This window comes from Oreochromis niloticus, linkage group LG18 (assembly GCF_001858045.2).
Source record: "Oreochromis niloticus isolate F11D_XX linkage group LG18, O_niloticus_UMD_NMBU, whole genome shotgun sequence".
In the NCBI taxonomy this organism is placed as follows: Eukaryota; Metazoa; Chordata; class Actinopteri; order Cichliformes; family Cichlidae; genus Oreochromis; species Oreochromis niloticus.
The window spans coordinates 12,071,961-12,094,500 of NC_031982.2; the positions used below are offsets into that span (position 1 = coordinate 12,071,961).

Here is a 22,540-nt window from a genome sequence, read left to right on the forward strand (position 1 = left end):
CATAACCATTACCTTCCGTAAAACGTGAAACGATAACTGGCCAGTAACCCATGTCGCTTATCGTATCGAGGCCTGGGTGCGGTTTACACATCTTTCCAGCCGCGCCTTTTCCTGTCACGGCGGAACGGCTGTGCGTAAGGACGGCGGGTCAGCTGACAGCTATCAGAGGACCAGGAGGAAGGAGCGGAATTAGCGGGCGTGTGAACTGGGAACCTACTGGATCCTGACATAAGCTATCCGAGGCCGAACGGGGAGGCAAAAGACTGGTGGCGTTCTTGAGAGAACTAGGGTAAGGTAAAAGACTGCAGTTTTTTCGTTAATTAGGGTAACTGTAGTCCGGAAACCACTACGGAAAGCCGGTGAAACGGTTTCATTTGTGAGTGATGCTAACGTAGCAACATTAGCCGCCGCGGCGCTAGCTAACGTCAATCCATTAGCAGTACCTAGCCTGATAACGGAAAGGACTCGTTTTTTCCTTCAAATTAAAAGCAAGGAAGGGCGCCCTTGTAAATATCTCTTATTACGTTATATATTACCCAACACTGTTGAATAACCCGTGCTGTATTTTTACGTGGCTAACTCGTCTGTTGTCGATGATAGTTAATGGTTCTCTTTAAGGTCTCGTCAAATTGACTGGTTTTCTTTTGACCGGAAGTCCATTTAAAATTCTGCACGGCTCGACTCCGGTTCGCTGAATATCACCGCCAGCTAGCCCGCTATCGTGAGCTAAATTAGCTAGCTTATATCTCACTCGGTGTATTCTCCATCACTTCGATCTTAGTTGAAGGTCAAGCCTCTAACCACAGTCAAGCCACTTAATAATATTTAAGACAAAAAAAATGGTAGCTAACCTGCCGCGCGGTGGTCGAGGGAAAAAAATGAAAAATATGAAAAATGTATGAACGTTAGGAAATGGCCCGAGTGAGCAGACATCTTGACTTCGCCGATAAATGGGCGATTAAAGCACTCGGCTTCTGTGCGAGGTTTATTCTGTCACGACTCGGCGGTGCTTTAACGAGGAGATATTTTCTCACTTGCGGGCTTATATCTGTGCGGTGGTTTTCCTCTGAATGCTGTTGTGTGTGTAAATGGTCTGGATTCTATCTTCGAGGAATGTCAGGCATGTCCTTCATCCTCTGTTTTCCAGAATCTTCATTCTTTAAGGAGGGCACCTTTCTGCAAGAATTAATCACCAAACGACAAAAAATGTCTTTAGAATATTTTTGATGATATTTTTTTATTTTAGAATATAACCCGATTCGGACAACACATGCCAGTAAGACGACACTTTAGTTAGGCCATCAGATTTTTAGCTGGCTGTCTGGTGGCATCCGGCGTCAGATTGGTAGCTGCTAATCTCTCGTCAATAATCTTATTTACTTTAGAAGAAAACAGGGAACTGTCTGTGGTGAGAGTAGTTGCAGTGGTTTTTAGCCTGTACGGAGTAAATAATGTATGTATGTGTGCGTGTCTTACAGAAAAATGAGTCACCACAGTAGTGCAGCTGCAGGATGTATCCATCTGGCTTTAGTGTGTGTGTGTGTGTGTGTGTGTGTGTGTGTGAGAGAGTGAGAAGGACGGAAAAAGCGGATGTGAGGGACAAATGCCTCTCTGTACTATTGCTTACTCCCTCACTTTTTTTGCTGCTTTCACTTCTCTACTTCTCTTCCTCCTTTTCCTTCCCACATATCCTGTCTTCATTTCTGTCTTTTCTCAGGAGGGCTTTGGTTTCACCATGGCAGGTTGGGATTGAAGAGCAGCCACAATGATTGGAGGACTGTTCATCTACAACCACAAGGGGGAGGTCCTCATCTCCCGAGTTTACCGAGATGACATAGGGTATGTTCAGTTGGGAGAAACCCCGCTCTAATGTTCCCAGATTTTGAGAAACTCCAGATCACTGAGAAGGTCCTGATGCAGTGTGGGTGGAGAGGCTGCAGTTGATCCAGGATGAGAGAGGATTATGTCTCTTCTTGGCTAAGTTCACACGTGTCTTTCCTGTTGTTGACCAAATACAAACCTGCAACGGGATTAAATTTAGAGTAGTGTTACTGCCTCTGTGTAGTACAATTTTTAAAATAATCAAATGTGTACAAAAATATTTATTATGGACTTGGTTTATAAGTGACTAAATACAGAAAGGAACAATTGAGGGGGAAAAAGTTATTCTTTTTCCATATTGTCTGAGGTAATGATTTGGTTCACTCAAGCTTATCCAACCACACCTTGTGTTTAAAAGATTAAGTGCATCTGAGTGAAAAGCTCTTCCAAATTGATTCAATGTTGACTCTTCCTTGAAGACACAAGTTATTAATTCTTACCATATGGCAGAAAGGCACAGAGAGGAAGCCTTCTTTTCCCTCCCCATAAAGATTGCTTAATATCCTGTAGACATTCATTTACTAGTCAGTGATAACATATTTTAACTTTAAAGTCTTCAGTCAAACAGAAGGTTACTCACTGGTGTCAGGAAATGTCTTAAACCAAATGCATAATATCTGATGTATGCTGAACTGAAATGTTCACTGCTTATAACAATACATAAGGTCAGTTAAATCTCGCATGTGTTTGGAAAACAAAAGCCATGAAGGAGTTCGTGCTGTAGATTCCTTAACATTAATTAATTAATCCTAACACGGAGTCCCAATTTGAAATGTATTTTGCAAATTTTGTGGAAATCTGTTATACAGACATAAAGTGTGACTCTAGGCATATCAGATCAGATCTGTTACTGCTGCACAGCTCATTTGTGAGTTCATGTTCTCCTTCCTCAAACTTACTTTCTGTGATTTTACAGAGAGTAAGTTTGATTCTCACGTTTGGAGTGGAAGATATACACCAGCTTTTTTTTCTTTTTAAATGTTTTTTGTATGAGAAAGTCTTTACAAAGCAACTTTTATGTTATTGGAAGACCATAACTTATCCTAACACAGCAGTTTTAAGCCAGTTTTGAAGAGAAACCTTTGACAGTATACACACCACGTTGTAATAATGTCCATGAAGGTGTCAGGTTGCCTACGTGGTTTCAGATGTGCCATGTAAGGGCTCCGCTTGGTGGCCAGAAGATTTGGCCACATCCCCTTTTTCTTCTTCTTCTTCTTCTTCTCCATTTAAACACCCCAGATAATACTTGTAAAATTATGTCAGGCAGGAACAGTTGCCTCATCTCATATTTGTAACACAACAGGAGATGGTCTGCTTAAAATGTATTTTCACTGTCCTACTCTGTTTGGTTTCGGTAGCAATGCCTGGGTGATGCTCTTCATCCATCAGGCAGCATGCGGCACTTCGCTGGACAAATACACGCTCAGTTCTCACACCGGGCCACCTGGCATGACATATATTTTGTACTAGGGACTGTTTAATGTCTGGTGTGACTTGGCGAGTGCTTGTAGTATCATATTTAGCTCTACAGAGTTACACTGAGAAAGAGTCACCAATGTAAATAGCTAAATTTGCCTATTAAATTCTGTGTATTCACATTCATTGACTGTTCTGAAGTCCAAGTAGGCTCTTTTCCAGAACTGAGAGACCAGGCCATTGTAGATTTACACAGTGAAGGTTGGCAAGCTGTAGAGGGACAAGTGTGTGAACTGATACACTTGTATTCTCCTGTTTTTGGGTCAAGAGATACATTTTTGGCCTTTTTTAACATTTAATCTATTTATTGAAGGCATGGTGACACCACAAACACAGTTGGGGAGAAAACGGATTGAATAGTAAGCAGTATGCTGCATTGCAGAACTGTTCAGTATGACCTGTTGCCTCGAAAAGCTGAGCCACTCAGACACCACTTAATGGTCTGAGTTGGCTACATGCAGTGTCATGCAGGGATCTGTATATTCAATCTGTGCTGTTTTTAGCAGGATTAGTAAAATAATAGTTTTTTTTTATTTTTCATGCTTGCTCCTTCCTTGTCAGCTGTAGCACAAACACAGCTGCTTGTTTTGCTTTCTGATACGCAGCGCTGCGTGTACTACAGATTGACAGTGAATAAGGAAAGGTAATGTCTTTGTATATTGTTTTCGTATTAAGCTTACAGGGGGAAAAAGGCCAGAGAAAATTCTAATGTCATGTTCTTGCTTCCACATTTCGTCCTTTATCTTTGATGTTGAGCTCATCAGCATCAGTTGCTATTGGTGATCCTCACTGTTGCAGAATGCAGGGTAAACCAGACATGGTACTTTGCTCTGTATTGTTGTTTTGACAGCTACTTTATGATCTGAGTTTTTAGTTGAAGCTGTCATGCAACTTGATTTTCTTGAAATAACAATTCGGTAAAATACAGTGGCATAAATGCTGTTGTGTTGTAAAGCACTAGATTAAGGAGCAGCATAATACTGCTGACCTTTTCCCAACATAGTCAGCTATAGTGATGGCATCATAATACCACCATGTTACTCACCCTGTCTACATGATGCACGAAAATGTCTCTTGTGCATTTTTGTCTCTCGTCTCCTTTTACTTCATTTGTGTCTCCTCTCTATCCTCTATCACCATTTTCCTCCATCTGTTCATCTTGGCCCCTGTAGGAATAGGTAAGAGATGCTCGAGCCTCTAAAGCATGACCTCTCCCTCTCATGGCCACCAATCAATGACCCCATGATCCCCTAAAGTGCATGCCCATTGACTCCACAGTCAGACTCCCGATACTTTCTCCAAGCATGAGTCACCCGTCATGCCATTACAGTGGTAAATAAACCACCATATACTGAAATATAACAGCAAATCAGTCATAGCCAAAGAACTTGGCCACTTCAGTGAATAGTCTTGCTCACAGTCAGTTCTGCTGATGCCTAAGCATGTAGTCTGAGCATGGGATATCATGGTTAGATGGTCCTCTGATCCTTTACCCTAATTATTGTTTTTTCTTCCCTTCATATAAATTGAACAAATGATTTTAAATATTCTAATGGCACTTTTGTAGATGTTAATAATGATTTTTGTGTATAAATTTAATAGATGGAATGATTTAAATCTGAAGCTGATCTAATAAGGTGGAACGTCTAGTTAACTGTGATATAGCTGCTGTTCAATACACTGACCTGGGTGAATTGACAGTTGATGTAATTGGAATTCGCTACATTTGAATTGCAAAAGTAGTCCTCCCCATTTTATTTCCTCAAACAGTGGATGGGGCATTTATGTACTTCAAATGCATAAGAAAGCAGAAATAAGGCTGCCAAACACAGGCCTAACTCCCTCTGTTTGTTCAGTGCAACTGTCATGCTAAAATACAATGCATTGTTCTCATGTGTTCCTATTTGCCCCAGTAGTTATTACATTACACTGTGGTTATGGAAGTGAGTAGTGATTGGAGTTTCTGTACATGGTTGTTTTTGTCAAATAGTAGGCTATTGCTCTGAACACACGTATTTGTGTTAACACACAGATGATGATTAAACCTGCTACCCACTGCACTCATGCTGTCACAGCTTTGCTTATTAAACATGAAATAAGTCATGAGGCAAAATTAACATTAGCCAACAAACCTTTTTACTCTATTTTAGCATCTACATCAATAAGCTTTGCAGAATGTTTTATTCCTTAAGATTTTTTTTGTTGTTGTTGGTTTGTTTTGCTTTTTAAGTGAGACATTTGCTTGTATATGCAGCAGCAACAAGACAAGATTGCGCGTAGTTATCCATTTATTTTTACATGGCCTGTATTTGACAGGCAGCTCTTAACCGCAGCGCTGGGCATCATTAGAGTTCAGCTTTTTATTTGGGGATATGCAAATATACTCAAATCGAACCACCTTCATGCTGTTGTACAGTAGAAAAGTAGAACATCAGTGTTTGAAAAGGTTTCTCTGCAATGTTGCCCTTTTGGTTAGCAGATACTCTCTTATCTACTTATTTTGGGGATTGTAAAGGTGGGAGATTGTGGCTGGAAAGGCCCTGAAGATGTTCCCGGGACAGTAGGATTTGTCAGTTCTTGTCAGAACTTGCTGCATCCCTTATACAGAGCCCTGTTATCTATAAATCCATGTTAATCATGGTTGAGTTTCGGCAATAAGCTACAGTATACTTTGTGTAGAATGCAATTCAGATCATTTTGCTCTTTTTTTTCTGCCTAAATAAAAAGACATTAAAATAAAGATCAGATTGTGCAAGATTAGCTGTGTGATTTCGTCAGGTTTTTTTTGTGTTTCTCTATAAATTTGAGTTAATTATGACATTGTTGCATTGATGTCTCAGTTGTCTCTTCATGGTAATTATCCCACTTTACACAAAACAACACCAACTTAACATGCCCCCTTTCTGTTGGTTGAATGTGTTTGTGGTAACTGTTCCTCTATTCAATGAATATATATGTTCCTGAGGTATTAAGAAGTTGTTTGTTATGAGTCTGGGCAGAGCTTAACTTGTAGTTATACTGCAGGAGTACTTTCACATGATGTCACACTGTTGTAAACAATTATCTCAACTTCCTCTCCTCTTTCTGTCTTTCGTCCTTGCGTCCCAGGCGTAATGCTGTGGATGCGTTCCGCGTGAACGTGATCCACGCCAGGCAGCAGGTTCGATCGCCGGTAACCAATATCGCCCGCACCAGCTTCTTCCACGTGAAGCGTTCCAACATCTGGTTGGCAGCCGTCACCAAGCAAAATGTCAACGCCGCCATGGTGTTTGAGTTCCTTTACAAAATGTGTGACGTCATGACCGCCTACTTCGGCAAGATCAGCGAGGAGAACATCAAGAACAACTTTGTGCTCATCTATGAGCTGCTGGATGGTAGGTGGTGATGAGTGCTCGTGTGAAAGATCAGTTAAATTTTCATAATATTTTTTTTTTCTATTATGGTAGAGTGTAAATAGTTTTATTTGGGGGGAAAAGAGGCTCCCTGCTTTAGTCTGTTCACTATGTTTGTGTCCAGGTTAAAGTCAAGGCAGAGTCAACAGGTTGTGTTTGGCCCTACATGTCCTAGTTTTCCCCTCTTACCCAACAAGCTATGTGTTTGTGTTTGTTCATACAGAGATCCTGGACTTTGGCTACCCCCAGAACTCAGAGACTGGAGCGCTGAAGACCTTCATAACCCAACAGGGCATTAAGGGACAGGTCAGTAGTAGTGAATGCTCCCTCTCTGACAGAACAAGGGTACACTCTCCATTTCCCAGTTAAATATACTACAGCCTAAGAAAGTCTAATGTGTTTGGGACTGGGACTAGTAATAACAACATAAACCTAATTTATTCCAGTACCACTAGAAACTCCTGGAGCCTGTTTCTTAATGCTCAATCCTCCCAAGTGAGGCAAACTGTAACTGTCGGTGTCATAATGTGAAACACTGGAAATAAAAAAGTGCATATCCACTTGTCATGTAGGAAAAATAAATAGAGGGTTAGCGGTTAATCAGTGTCATGATACTGAAATAAAATGTATAAAATTAAACTTGCCTTAAAATGTAAATAATTTTCTTCTTTTTGTTTGTTTGTTTGTTTGTTTGTTTGTTTTGTTTTGTTTTCCCTCAACTGCGACCTTTGGACACTTCAGCACCAGGTAACGGCATACTGAAAATGAATTTTATCCATGTGTAGATCCATGTTGATGATCTGAGCTGATGATCCCCTTTTGACTTTTGTTAGTAGTGATACATTTTCCCTCTCTGTTTCTCAGACAAAAGAGGAGCAGTCTCAGATCACCAGCCAGGTGACGGGGCAGATTGGCTGGCGTCGTGAGGGCATCAAGTATCGCCGCAATGAGCTCTTCCTGGACGTACTGGAAAGCGTTAACCTGCTTATGTCACCTCAAGGTGCGTTTATGGTGCCTTTAGAAAAAGTGACAATGAAAATAAAGTGTGCACTGTTTTTCTGTGAATTTATCATTCAAATCATGCAAATTCAAAATAATAAAGCAGATTTTTGTTTTTGTCTTCTTGTCTCGTATCCGACATTTTTTCCCAGCAGCAGTAGGTATTAACGTTTACAGTTGCAACTCATGGTAGAGATGATTATGGGTGTCTCAGTTACAAATTTCCAAAACATGGGTCCTTATGTTTACAAAGATTACTCAGAAAACATGTTTAGAAGTTTTACTGTTGTCTTGGAAATGCATGTATTTGATTTTGAAAGTGATAAACTCTAAACTTAACACTACTTGTTTTCATACTTGAGACATAAATTTTTAAGTAAGAGTTGAATAATGAGTAGCATCAGATCCCATGTGACGTCTTTGCCTAACATAAGCATTTCCATACAGGGCAGGTCCTGAGTGCTCACGTGTCCGGCCGAGTCGTGATGAAGAGCTACCTGAGTGGAATGCCCGAGTGTAAATTTGGCATGAACGACAAGATCGTCATCGACAAGCAGGGCAAGGGAGGAGCTTCTGATGATGCAGGGAAGAGGTGAGTGATACGCATTTTATTTTTAAAACCACAACAGGAAATGTCATTGTCCAAGTTTTAAAAGGTCTAAGTTATGCTTGTGTCTGTGTTAATATTGTCTTGCTTGCAACGACACAGGGTTTACAATTTCTTTTTCATTTTTCTTTCCTTTGGATGCATCTCTTTCTTTCCCTCTCTTTCTTTTCTATGTGCTGTACCTCAGTGATTTAGGGGGAGGAAGGTACTGTACTGACAAGTGTCCTCACCCTCTGCCACCTCAACGCACACTTACACCAGCTCCCGTCTCATCTCAGCCCTTTAGCAAATTAAGAATTTGTACATCTCATGCACTGTTGCTCACCACACAAACAAACAAAACAAAACACATCTTTAACGTTTGAGTGTGCTGCCTGGTGGTTGCTTTCCCTCTTTTGGTAGAATTGTTTGTTTGTTTTTTGCGCCCACACCTACCTGCTTGATATCTAATCCTTTACCCAAACACCTAACAGAGACTGTGATTTGTTTTAAATGCAGAATAATGACATTAACCTCAACCAGGTGCACATGTCTTGGTACTAAGCAGTTGTATCCCTTTGTGTACTCGTATGATAAACGTTAATTGAGGGAAAGTTGTAGTTTTTAGCTTTTGGAGACTGGGACATTGTACCTTTTTTGTTTTTCCTGTACTTTTTTAGTAGAGCTGGGCGATATAGGTTTTTTTCATATCACGATATGTTTTTTTTTCATTTCTGGCGATAACGATATATATCACGATATAAGCCAAATAACTATATTTGTAAGATTTAAATGTGCCGTTGCTCACAAGTAAAATGTGAAATAATCAGCAGCTTGTTTTGATTTAAATATTTATTTCCCATAATAAGTTCAACAGGGTAGATGTACTTAAGGAACATGAGAATTTTTCAGATAAATAAAGGAAAATATTGCAAACTACACAAAAGGCAGCCGCTAAAGCGTTTAAGTTTCAAAATAGAACAAACAAAACAGACCACTAAATTGTCAATTCCACTTAGAAACAAAATTTTAATTCTAAAAATAAATCTTAGTTCGTTTTACAGAAGAACAGACAAAATTGACTAACTTTTGTCAATATCAAATAAACTGAGAACTAAAAGGAAATTCTCAATCTCTCCTTGTTGTATAGCTTAGCTTTTCAAACAGTTTTAACAGTTACTTTAGTTTGACAAAAGCCGAATGACGAAAAGGGGTTTTAAGTCAATTAGCGCTTTCAGTCAGAGATTGAGCATGCACCGCTTTATTGTATTTCCAGACTTGCTTTCGGCACAATTTACAGTGCGCGCTACTCTGTTTTTTGTCAGACTTGAAATAGCTGAAATACCTTCACACTACGGAACTTCTATGGCCCTTCCATTCGACAATCTCTCCGGCATTGGAACCATCATCGGTTTTCTCTTCGGTAACCTTCGCTCACGCTCTCGGTTGATTTTTCTCTAGTCGGCGCACTCATTTCCTCCATTACCCGGGTGGCACGGCAGCTGGCTGCTTCTCAAACAAATACACATGTACGGCTTGGCACTTGTGCTGCACGTAACAAGTCACGTGACGTGACGCTGCGGCTGTGATTGGTTCGGCTCTGCGCTACTTAATTTGGATTGGCTGTTCTTCTCTTTTTTAAGAGGACAAGAGAGATGAGGCCTATCGCAATAGTTTAATTTTTCTATCGAGAAAAAGTTAATAATTCGCAATAAATATCGTTATCGTTCTATCGCCCAGCTCTATTTTTTAGTAATAAACAGGTGGAGTATTCTTTAATCTCATGTGGTGTCTGATGTGTTTTCTTTCCTGGTAGTGGGAAGCAGTCCATAGCCATCGATGACTGCACCTTCCACCAGTGTGTGCGCCTCAGTAAGTTTGACTCTGAGCGTAGCATCAGCTTCATCCCCCCTGATGGAGAGTATGAGCTTATGAGGTCAGTAGATGAAAATTTTCTTTCTGTTTTAGCTTTTTATTTATCGTGAAGTCATGAGAAATTGTTTGGCTCTAATGACATTAAAATCATCATTAATTTGCATGGATGAACACTGAAGACACCGACTATGCTTGTTTCTGCTTTACTAATTTACACCGTTTGTTCTCATGCCATTTCTTGCAGATATCGCACTACAAAGGACATCATCCTGCCGTTCCGAGTTATTCCTCTAGTCAGGGAGGTGGGCCGCACCAAACTGGAGGTGAAAGTGGTCATCAAGTCCAACTTCAAACCATCACTGCTGGCTCAGAAGATTGAGGTCAGCTGTTTTTCACGTTACTATCAACATGTAGCATTTTACTCAGAAATCCCAAGATGTTAAGAAAATAGGTTTTTCATTCTAAGAACTTAAGTCTGAGAAAATGTGCAGTTATGGGTCAAAAGTTTACCTGCTCTAATTATTTATTGTTTTATCGTCACTCCTCAGGTGCGTATCCCAACACCCCTCAACACTAGCGGTGTGCAGGTGATTTGTATGAAAGGAAAAGCCAAGTACAAGGCCAGTGAGAACGCCATTGTCTGGAAGTGAGTATCAACTTTGCTGCACATGGGAAAAGCAAATTTGCTTTTATGCTCTCTGAAAAATTGATGATTAACAACCTAATATCTTTTCTTTGCTTTTCCTTTTTTTTTTTTTTTTGGACTGAAAAATGCAATGTCTCACATCTTTCTCTGTGCTTGTTTAGGATCAAACGGATGGCTGGGATGAAGGAGTCTCAGATCAGTGCTGAGATTGAGCTTCTGCCGACCAACGATAAGAAGAAATGGGCCAGGCCTCCCATCTCTATGAACTTTGAGGTAAGAATGCTCATTGGAGTTGCACATGAGCCTTACTTCGCTGCCCGATTACTGATTTCTGAATGCTAAGTGGACCTTATTGTAGAGCTGCTAGCCATAAAAATGGACTCTGGATTAAATGCAATCCTACTATCTTCCATGCAAATCACATCCTGCTTACTATTTCCACATAAATACACTTCCTGTTGCAAGAACCTGCAACCTACACCTCCTTGCATGTTTTGGCACGTTTGTAACATTCCTCCCTTGTCCCTGCAGGTTCCTTTTGCGCCATCCGGCCTGAAGGTGCGCTACTTGAAGGTGTTTGAGTCCAAGCTCAACTACAGTGACCACGATGTCATCAAATGGGTGCGGTACATCGGCCGCTCTGGAATCTATGAAACCCGCTGCTAAAGTTGTACCCCCCCGCCAGGCAGCAAACTCACCACTTCCCCTCCCATCTATCCTGTTAAGATTTTTTTTTTTTTTTCCCCCCTCCTTTTCCTTCCTCTTCCTCCCTCAGCCCTTATCACTTCTCTCTCACCCCCTCCCACCTCTCCCTAACTAGGTGTTGAAGATTGAAATTTACATTGTCAAAGAAAAAAAAAAAGTAAATATGTTATAATGCACAGATATATGCAAAATGTGAACCATTGTATCGTATATATCTCGTTGTGATGAGTAAACATGAACCAGCCGGTGTCTGAAAGAAAAAGACGAGTGATGTGGGAGTGTCCAGGGGAGCAGACTAGAGGCTTGAAGGGTCCCCCCCCCTCCCCGTTGTGTTTATTCAGTGTTATTGTTCCACTATCTACTCTACACTTATTTAGAAGTCCCACATCTTCGAGTTATCCCTGCTAAGATGATTAGTAGCTGTTGTGGTTTAAAAAGAATCCTGATGTAGTTCCTGTATACAAACGTCTCTCAGTAGAATCTACCCTTTTGAATGAATTGACTGATAGGTGATCCGTGTTTTCAGGAGTGCTCATTCGGATCTCAAAAGCAGGCAGAGCAGAAATGATGATGTGCAAGCAGTTTGTTTTTGATAGATTTCCCTGGTATTTTTCCACTTCTCCTCCCTCACTTTTTTTTTCTGGCATTCAGTCAGTGAAGTTAAACCATAAGGGAACATTCCAGACAGTTTTTAAGCTTGACCATCATCATGATAAGCAAGTCGTGACCCAAATTCACACCCAAATTTAACTTTGGCACACTTGGTTTTCTTTGGGATTCAAAGACGAGGCCCTAGACGTGTTTGCGGTGAGGTGAGGTCTCCCCCTGGCGTTTGCTTTGCACCTGTCTGCTTCATGTTTGTAGCCCTGGTGACCGTTCTGTCCAATTAAATCTGACTCTGTAACCAAACCCACCTGCTACATGTGTTTTCATTTGATTGATGTTATTTTAGGCTGTCTGAATTCTATTGTACCAGTTTCCTTTTCTCATTGTTTGAAATAAGGATGGGCTTCTTTGTGGGAACAGCAGATTTTTTAAAATGCAGGTTAAATAAGCTGCCAAATAATGCAGTTGACATGGAAAATACTGAAAGACAAATGATGGCTCATGATCCAGAAATGCTTTGGCCAACAAGTTTAATACATTTTTCCTGCCTTGCTCTTTCTCTACACACAGGACATAAAACAAAATGACTCCAAACCGTAAAATAACACGATTAAAACACTTCCTGTTAAAACATTTACATGCCTCTTAGTAATAGTGGCTATTATTGGCTTGCCACTCGATCCTCCACCACCTTGTAGGTGGATTTGCTCTTAATGAGAAGTTCACACTGATTTTTAATGGAAAAGATTCCAGGAGAATCAAAGCTAGGCTTCCCAAAAGTAGCTCAGCACCAAAGTCTAGGCTGGATTTCCTCAAGGAATAATTCAGGGTGAGTACTCAAGTCTTGTTCAGCAGTTTCCCTCAAGTTCCAAGTAAGATTTCACCCACAACAACTCGTGCTTTTGGGAAACCAAGCCTAGAGCATATCAATCGACATCTGTCAACATTTATATTAGCGTCATCTTAACAGTATTGCATTACATCTTCAGATCACCTGTGATGTTTCAGTCACGGTTACAGAGGGGAGGGAAAAAAAACAAACATGATTTATCCCCAAAGATACAGGACATAACACACACAGGCTGGACTTAAATATTTGAGCAAGTCACATTGCTTCAGTGCAGGAACAATGGCTCTGTTCATAAAAGGAAACCTTATCCCCATACTTTGTGCTCGTCTTCGGAAACAATCAGTTCAGGGAGGGAGGTAGCTACATAATTGTGGTGCACACAAGCCCAGGTCGGGAAGTGGAAGTCCTGTCTCAAGTTTTTATGATTTGCTGTGTTAGTGTGCTTCCCATTAGGAGGCTTTATTCAGTAAAGAAACCTGTTTTGTGCTTATGAATACTTATTTGTAAAGATGGCCAACCAGAATGTTATGTTTTTGGATACATGGAAACTTAATAGTTGACATAATCATTGCATGTGTATTTTACTTTTTCCACCGCTGCTAATGTTGATTCTCTGCTCAAAATGAAGCAGCACAGGTGAAAAAAAAAAAATCTACAAAAATAAGCATTTAAGTATCTACATCAACATCTAAACTGTTGCTGTTCCTCTGTTTACGCGCTGAAAGGCGTCTAGTCGCAAACTAGTCTTCCAAAGACCGATTTCCCGTCTGCAGACACAATTTAAAAGCAAATTTATTACTATGTGCATTAAAGTCATAGCTTACACCAGATCTGTCAACAGGTGGGAAATATTGACAGAACACGTTTCAAACATGCCAGTTTAAGAGCTTTCACACACGAACATGCGCATACACTGACGAACACAGGCCCAATGCAGGCAGGCAGGCACACACCCACACATTGGAAAAACGCTGCTGTTTAGTAGAACAAATGTACTCTTAGATTCAGCTCACACTGGATCTGGAGTTTCCTGGTTATTTTAAAAATGAGAAATAAAGAGCCAGGTCTTTGTTTTGTTAGTATGAGCATGCCCTGCTGCATGAGCAGGTCACGTAAAACTTCACTTAATTGACCTGCTCTGACAACCCGCAGCCCGAGATACCCAACAGTGTCTTCGTGATTCCTCGGCTAACCTTTCTGACACCAAATTTGGGAGTGGCGTTCCAACACAGTTGACAAAAGACCTGCAAACCCTCCCGCCAAAGCCATAAAGCCATGAGGGGGGACCCACTCCTTATGCAATACAATGCTAACCTTAATAATACCGTGGTAGACGAGTGCACCGCGTGAAACATCTGTGACAGTGAGTGACTAAAAAAAAAAAAACAACGCAAACATCGAAGTGAAAGATAAATGAAACTTACCTGTAAAGAACTCAAGTGACTACAGGCATAACTTTAACTGATCCTTACACAGGAACAAAGAGGATCAAATTGGTTGTTTAAAAATTTTTTTAAAAAAACCAAAAAACAAAACCTGGCTGTTTTAACAACAGTGAAGTCCTAAAGGTCAAAGTAAAACCATAAAACAAAAACACATTTGAAGCAGGAGAATTCAATGAAATTCACGCTACTCGACAGCTCTGCTAAACTGGTAGCACTGACTGCGACCTGACGGCAGAGAGCGCGAACTAAGTCTAGTTCTCGTCGTCTTCGTCGTCGTCGTCGTCCTCGCTGATGAGGTATCCGCGGGCCCCGCTGTGATGGGGAGGCGAGGGGGGCGGGGAGGTCTTGGAGAAGAAGGGGAGACGGAAGGTGGGAGAGGGAGAGCGCTCCTCCCGGGTGGGGCTGCTGCTGGGGCTTTGTCTGGGGCTGATGGCCTGCAGCATGCGGCCACGTCCTTCTTTCAGCATGTGTTTCTGTGGAGGCGAGACAGAAACGGGAAAAGATGAGCTGATGATCAAATCAGCTGAATGCAGGAATGATGTGCTGTGCCGTCTGATTTTAAGTCAGTGTGACTTTTCTACATACAGCGGTAACAAAAACATACACTACACATGGTCCAGGTGGTGGTTTCTGCCATTGAGGAAACTTGTTTGTAACAGTGCATCATTTTACCATGTTTGGGTCTCTTGCTTTTATAGCTCTTTTTGATTGAAGTTACATAATTTACTTTCAGCTAAAGTTGTGTAAGAAAGGAAGGAAGTCAACTCTCAAAGTAAAGCTCTTTTTATGAGTCTCATTTCCTGACTGCTTTTCTCATTGTTACAAGTTTATATCTCTGCTTTAAAACACTAAGACTGCATTTAATTTCTACAGTACTATCATGCTACATATGGGAAGACGTGTGTTTTGGGACTCCGACCTGATATCAGAACTATGAGCTGAAAACTTAGATTTAAAAGTCCCAGGCAAGATCTTGGCCGAGACAAGTGAAAATAAGTTTGGATCTTTGCCTGCCTGTGAGTTCAAACAATTGAAGAACAAAATTAAATGTTCTGATTTGTAGATCACACATATTATGCACAATGGAACCGACTGAACTAATAACCTAAAATAAAGATAAAAGACATCTATGACTTAACAACCCCCTGGTAACCTCCAGTCGCTAAGGAAAAATGTGTATTCCCGACCAGTTGGCAACTGATATTGGTGATACAAAAGATGAGCCCTATTGATCATAGTATTCCCAGAGTATTTAAATAGATTTATTAAAATAGTGATGTTTTGTGTCCCTGTATTGAAACAATACCACGTCACTGTGAGCGGCTGGACAGCAGACACTTGCAAAAGTTGCACATTTTCCCCTCACACTGGTGGTTACTACATTGTCAGTAACTGGTCTACAGTCCTGTGTGACTGAAGCCTACTAAGTCATGTTATTTTAGTCTTCACCATTTCTGTTGTGTTTATGTTTTGTTCATTTACACCGATAATACTCTCACCTCGCAGATGTGTGTATCACTCGCTATAAAGCCTTCCTTTCAACTGAAATAAGTCTCCCAGACATTTAGCATTGCCAAAAAGCACGTTTCCAATCAAATTCCTCATTAAATAGTGTTTAAAGACCAAACAAAACCAGCATCCTCACCAAGGCTCCCTCAGGGCCAAACATCTGCAGGAAGTTTCCAATAAACTCCCTGGACTTCTCTTCCCATTTCTGAATGAGGTCGATGCTCTTCTCCTCCACCTTCTGGACAAACTCCTTGCTCTTCTCCTCTACGTCACGCACCTTCTTCTTCACCTTGTCCACGCGCTCCTGGAGATGGTACTTCTTCTCCTGTTAAGGGTGAACGTGACAAAGGAGACAGGTTAACGAACACATCCGCTGTCTGTTTAACGCGCGGTTAGAGCAAAGCAAAGTTTCGTACATTGATGAAGCTGACGTTGAGCTCCTTGGCTGTGTACCCTCTCTGAAGGTTGCGCCTGACATACACGTCATAGTCACGGACTATGCGAGTGATGACGTCAGAGGTGGAGATGCCCTCTGTCCGCTGGGTGGGTGCAAACATACCTAAAGAAAGCAGAACAAGCTGTAGCAATAAGAGTTTCTGGACTTATCCAATTTGATCCTCGTTTTCTGCATACCACATTCCTAATCTCCATTATGCTGTTGCTCACCAGCTTCTTTAATGTGCTTGTAAACATCATCACTGCCCGCTGAGGAGTATGGGATGTCATCGTGGGCCACGAAGTCAATCTGGAGAGGTCATTACAAGCAACACAGATAAACACAGGAGATTCAGATCTACAAACTGTACAAAAATAAAACAAAATAAAACAAACAAAACAAAACAAAAAAAACAGTAGAGAAAAAGTTAGCACTATAAAAATGTCTACAGTCTAAGTTCTGAGTGAAGGGACTGAAAGTTTCTAGTCGTGGTTTTTAATTCTGTGTCATGTACTCACACGATGTTTTGCAAGAAACTCCGGCGTTAACGTCCAGGGGGCGTTTCGCACCACTTCATCCACATAGCGGCAATGTCTGATCGCATCATATCGCTCATCCTCGTTCATCACTGTGAAGCCCTTGTACTTGTGAGTCAGGTCATCGCTGCACACTGACAGGAAATATTTAAAGTGAAGATTTAAAGTTGCTCCACAAAAGAAAGAGGCTTTGAAAAACTGATTTAAACAGAAGGGAAAGCCATAGAGACACAAAATACTCAAATACTTCAGCTGAGGGATTTACTGTGACTAAAGTTCAAGGAGCAACATGTAACAATCTCTGATTGCAGTGCCATTAAAAACACCACCACACTGTTTGTTCTTATTTTATTAGACAGTCGGGAACAGAATGTGACGTACGCTCACAGAGCATAAAAACGAAATGCTGAAAGAATATCCAGCTGTTGAACAACATCCAGCAGCTGACAACAGCAACACACACTCACGCTTACCTCCAACAATGAGATGTGTATTTGGGAAGAGGCATTTAGCCTGCATGAGGGCTCTGGCGTGACCTGAGTGGAAAAGATCAAAGATGCCATCTGCATAGACCCTCACAGGTCTTTCAGCTGGACGAACAGATGAGATAAGATATTAGGAGGTGGACAGAGAGAATCAAACAGTTCATTTTGACCACATGTGTAGATTTACTTAAGACTGTGGCACCAGAGAGACAATCAAAGTGTGAGAGATTTAAGCATTCAGACTCACGTGGTGTTCCCCTTTTGGCCTCTTCCATGCTGACTCTTTTGTAAGCTTTACTATCAGCTGGCTCTAGCTCATCTGCAAAGGGTGCAGGGTGCCTGAGCCCCTGAAAGAGACATTGGAGGAGAATGAGATGATATAAAGGATGAATTGTGCATTTTTGTTTTTTATTGAAATTAAATTCCTCACAAATATACTCATTATATCTAACCAGAAAACTGTCGTCATATCTTTAAAATGATGTAATTGCTCTTTCCTGGACTCTTACAGCATAAACTGATGTAGACATCAAGGGTGTTGTTCTTGTGGGTGAACGGATGACATTTCCTAAGCAAACATCAGCTGATATCTCACACTGCAGTATTATTGCTTAGGGCTCTTTGCATTGGTGTGCACTTTGTACAGCATTACACACAAAGATTGCACAGCAAATACGGTGCTGTTAAAGCACAAAGACTCACCACAGTACACCTGGGGATTTTCCCAAACCGTTCACCCTCCTCGGCCTCTCCATTGGAGCCATCTCTTCTTCTCTTTCTTGACAGCAGCAGTGTGCTGGAGCTTTGGGCCTCCATCTGGGTCAAAGGTCAAGACAAGTGCAATTTAAACACCCCACACTTCACATTCAACTCTTTTCCATGTCCTAGGTTAATTAGTAACACTTTATGTTAGGGGTATGAACTGTATACACAATATAATATGCATCAAGGACAGACTGTAAATTTAGACAGCTGTCGTGTTATGACAGGTGATATATGCCGAGTCAACTTTGACCCAGAAACTGGGAGAACACAGTATGAACCACCATGACAGATTCTCACATCCATAGAGATACAGGTCAAGTGAAAATTAAGCAAACACCACCTGCTCCAACATACCATAGTTTATTCCTAAACATACAGAACATTAACCCCATTCAGCCTTTACTTCGGATGCCTTGTGTGAGATCAAGTTAGCCTCGCATGTGGGAACATTAAACCCAGTGTCAGCAGGTCACCACAAGTGGGCGTATTTTTATACTCTATGCTCATAGACTTCAGCTGACTTTGTGATACACATAAGAGCTTGCTGGACGCCTTTCCACAACTTTATGGCACAGCCTGAGATATTTGGAGGAAGCTATGAAGGAATACTTCTTGCACAGATGAATAATTGTGTAGGTAGGATTTCAGCCTGCTCAGCAGTAACACACATGCACTAGACTGCATGAAGTGGTGTAGCTAATACTTTAAAGAGCTGATGCTTTTCACAATTTATCACTCAAATTTTTTTTCTTAAATATGTAATAATTATGTAAAGAATGCCCATGATAACATCCCCTCATGAGACTTCGGGCAGCTTATCTTATCAAACCAACAAGCTCACATTGTAAAAGTTATTAAACTTGCTTACTTTAAAAAATGATTAACGAGTAATCCATAGCCATAATGACAACCGAATATGTGTATGTTCATTAATGCAGAAGAGAACAAATATGGGAAGGTCTCGTGTTTGTATCCTGTCTGCTGTGTATCTATACCGTGGTAAAGCAGGAGAGTCTTTAAGTTTTAACGTCACATGACATTTACCTTCACGAAGACGTTACAACCACCCCGACAGTCACAATATAGAAAAAAGTCAAGTCTATAATATGAGGCTGCTGGTGTTATGGGTGGAGGCTCTGTCTCATTCCACACATTCCATCAAACCACACGTCATTAAAGTGGATATTCACTTTTTACAACTAACCATGGCACTTGTTTATAGTTTAGGATAATCCCAATTTATCCTTTTACTGAACACTAGTTCTGTCTTAAACAAGTTTTTATCTGTTCTCCCTTTATGACCACTTTTATGTCAGATTTATCTAACAAATTTATGCAAACAACACCAATACTTAAAAAACTTAATGCCTTATTGCATATATTTATTTCTCCTGTCATATTTCACACACTGTTCGGAGTACATATTGTGTTTTCGCTGTTTTGTTTTTATAGTTGTGTGTACTTTTCTTTTCATTTTGATAGTGATCTATTTTGCTGGGTCAGACAAAGCACTATGAACAAACACTATGAACACTATGAGCAACTATGTTTTCGGAAAGTGATACATGAATAAAGTTCAACACTGGTTGTTATTGTCAGTTGTTAATGCTCTCCAGATTTGAGAGCATTAACAACTGACCTAATTATCTGAAACTTTTGCAATAAGTTAAGAAGAGATGTAAAAGCAAAGGAAAAGGTTTCCTTTAACTTGCGATTAGGTCATAATAGCCCCCGGCTGGAAATCTGCTGCTGTGTCAGTTATGAAACTGTGACTCAGTACAATGAGTGAAGGACATGGCAGCTCAACGTTCCTGGTGGTGACAGCTACCTGATCCAACACTGGGCACTTGCACAAACGCCCCCCCTCCTGCCAGCAGCTGAACACTGGGACTGAGAAGCCCTACAGGGCTCCCACACACTGACAGAGAAAATTTAGATGAAGAGCGCATGTCATCATCACTGAAACTGACTGCTATAATAAGAAAGCAACAAAGAGGCCAATGCCAAGCACTGTGTGAATAAGTGCTTTGCAAATGAGGTACACGATAAAACCTGTAAAATGATTAAATAACACAATGCTTCTCAGCAAATCCAAGAAAACAATTTAATGTATTAAACTTGTAGTGATTACCAGTGTTTCAACCTCAACCTATAAGTTTAGCCTTCCAGCCTTTTATTTATTTAAACTTTATTCAAATTGTATTTTATTGCTTTGTCCAGCACTTTGATCAGTGGTTGCTGTTTTTGTAACTGCTTTATAAATACTTGGCTAGGCTAGTACAGAATAATCTTTATTTTATTTTAAGTTCTCAAAGCAAAAAGAGACTTTTCGATATCTTTTTTAAGCCAACTATCAGGCCAAAACCTGCATATCTTCCAGAAACACGTCAAAATCTCCCAAATGAGACACTGACTGCGGCATTGTTCCACAAATGACTCAAATGATTAATCATTGATTACAGGAAGTTACCTGTTCAGTTTCGGGTCACATCTAAGAATAGTAACTGTGTGGACATCCAACGCTGTCTTCGCTCGTACTGTAAGGTTTAAACACAGAAGCTATTTGGCCCCTGACGGTCCTCCGACCACACTTTGAACACCACACAGCATTTAACACAATGTTCCCAATGTCTAGTATCCCTGGGAAGTTATAATGCTGTTCAGTAAGGCTGCAGACACATGCAAAGTTGACACAGAGAGTGCAACAGGCATCTAACCTCAACTATTGACAGGAGAGACACCAACAGCTGACAGAGGGCTTGGTGATACTAGTTGTGAAGTACTGCCTGTGCCGACTTTTTCGCCTCTCACTGAAATTCCCAACCTCACTAGGCTAAAAATCTCGGCTCGTAACATTAGCTAACGTCAGGTATCTGTTTGAAGTTTCTGCTTGCTTACCTTTCGCTGTTTTTTCGGAATGCTGCCTTGCACGAGTGGGCGGCTTGCTACCCTCACAGTGCCAGCAGGCTAGCTGGCTGAAAGCAAGAAAGCTAGCTAACGCTACTAGCCACCCTCAGTTGCTAGTTAGCAATCTACCTTTTAAAGTTGGCCGCTTATTAGCTAACTTTAGCCGTTAGCTCGCTAGTTCGCTAGCACAAGTGACAACGGTAAAGATGAACAATCCTGTGCGTCCAACGTCCCAGTATTTTCTGTGTCGCTGTCAAAATACCGCATCAACCAGAAGGACAGACAAATCCTCAGCAGTGACAGCCTGTACTACAAGGCTGACAGGTCAACAACACAGGAACTACAAAACTTGGACATCCTTAAAGGAACTGGTACAACAACGGGCGCTTCCGTGACTGTACTCGACTGCCACCTACTGGAATTCTTCTTCTACTTCTTCTTCTTCTGATGTTTTCCAGCAGCTGGCATCGTTTTACGTTGCATCACTCCTTCTATATCTTTAGTTCGTCATTGTCCTTTCGTTCTAAGTCGTCCTAATGAGAAGATCCCTTTCAATAAATAACATTGTCCTTCTCTCTGTTGTGTCCCACACATAAGCATAATGTGTAACCCTAAACTTTGCACATCTCTTATCAGCTCTTTTGCTTCGTAGAACTTCTTGCACAAGATTAAGACATTCCACAGTTTCTCTTTCCTGATTACAACAACCAGTAGGATGCTTTCCAGCAGTAAAAAATGTTCAGTTTAAATGACTGTGTCCTGTTCTCAGCCTACGAGCGATCACTTGTTCTTTCCGATTAGAGTTCCTGCTTCTTATCTCTCCCACCTCCTGTAAATTCAGCTATTTACCTACACATCTCTCCAATGACTTTGACAGTTTGATAGGAATATCTGTGTTTTTTTGCTATTCACAAATTAGCAGGCGAACATTTTATTCTTTGTTTTGTGGTCTGTGATCTGCACTGTCATACTACCCTGGTTATATTCTTACACAATTTCCTATTTATCCTCTTACTCAAGTAAATAAAGCATTGTCACAGTATAAAACCTTCCCAGTAGGATATGTTACCATGATGAGTCACAATGACCAGTACATTACACAACACAGACATCACTGATGTTATCTTTAGAACTCTGCTTTTTATTCTCTAACACTATACATTTATTCTTACATCATGTTGATATGCTTAATTATCAAGACTGTTGTTGGCATGTGACTAATGTGGTAGTGACTGTCTGGATTTATGCAGGGCATACTGTAACTATGACAATCTAATCAGCTTAGATATCCACTGAATGACTATACAAAGGCTTAAAAGATCTGTGTACTGAACACAGTCCTATTCTGGTAAGTAATTCATAACCACCACTGAACAGTATTTTTTTAGCTCTATGTGGGCTGAGTAAAGGTGACTGTGGGGGGGGTCATCGGTGCAAG

At 40.8% G+C, this 22,540-nt stretch overlaps 2 protein-coding genes across 5 annotated transcripts; one reads left to right on the top strand and one right to left on the bottom strand.

Moving 5' to 3' along the window:
- The first annotated feature begins 105 nt into the window (after positions 1–105).
- LOC100700525 (adaptor related protein complex 2 subunit mu 1) lies at positions 106–12,472 on the top strand. Of its 3 annotated transcripts, none has more exons than XM_005476106.4 (13): positions 106–294; positions 1,718–1,839; positions 6,469–6,734; positions 6,976–7,058; positions 7,494–7,499; positions 7,617–7,752; positions 8,199–8,343; positions 8,546–8,563; positions 10,154–10,273; positions 10,457–10,592; positions 10,761–10,858; positions 11,020–11,131; positions 11,390–12,472. In XM_005476106.4, the coding sequence occupies exons 2-13, from the start codon at positions 1,766–1,768 to the stop codon at positions 11,522–11,524; spliced, it is 1,329 nt and encodes a 442-aa protein (XP_005476163.1). In that variant the 5' UTR covers positions 106–294; positions 1,718–1,765; the 3' UTR covers positions 11,525–12,472. The 3 variants fall into 3 exon arrangements, with proteins under 3 accessions (XP_005476163.1, XP_005476162.1, XP_003438252.1); XM_005476105.4 differs by having other exon boundaries at positions 108–289; XM_003438204.5 differs by lacking the exon at positions 8,546–8,563 and having other exon boundaries at positions 111–289.
- Positions 12,473–12,682: 210 nt separating this feature from the next.
- On the bottom strand, positions 12,683–21,506 carry pcyt1aa (phosphate cytidylyltransferase 1A, choline a). Of its 2 annotated transcripts, none has more exons than XM_003437995.5 (9): positions 21,094–21,506; positions 18,133–18,246; positions 17,678–17,777; positions 17,419–17,535; positions 16,928–17,079; positions 16,640–16,718; positions 16,390–16,532; positions 16,110–16,298; positions 12,683–14,937 (listed from the first exon to the last, which is right to left on the bottom strand). In XM_003437995.5, exons 2-9 carry the CDS (start codon positions 18,244–18,246, stop codon positions 14,716–14,718), a joined length of 1,116 nt encoding a protein of 371 aa, XP_003438043.1. In that variant the 5' UTR covers positions 21,094–21,506; the 3' UTR covers positions 12,683–14,715. The 2 variants fall into 2 exon arrangements, with proteins under 2 accessions (XP_003438043.1, XP_025755835.1); XM_025900050.1 differs by lacking the exon at positions 21,094–21,506 and adding an exon at positions 20,666–20,686.
- Positions 21,507–22,540: the final 1,034 nt, after the last annotated feature.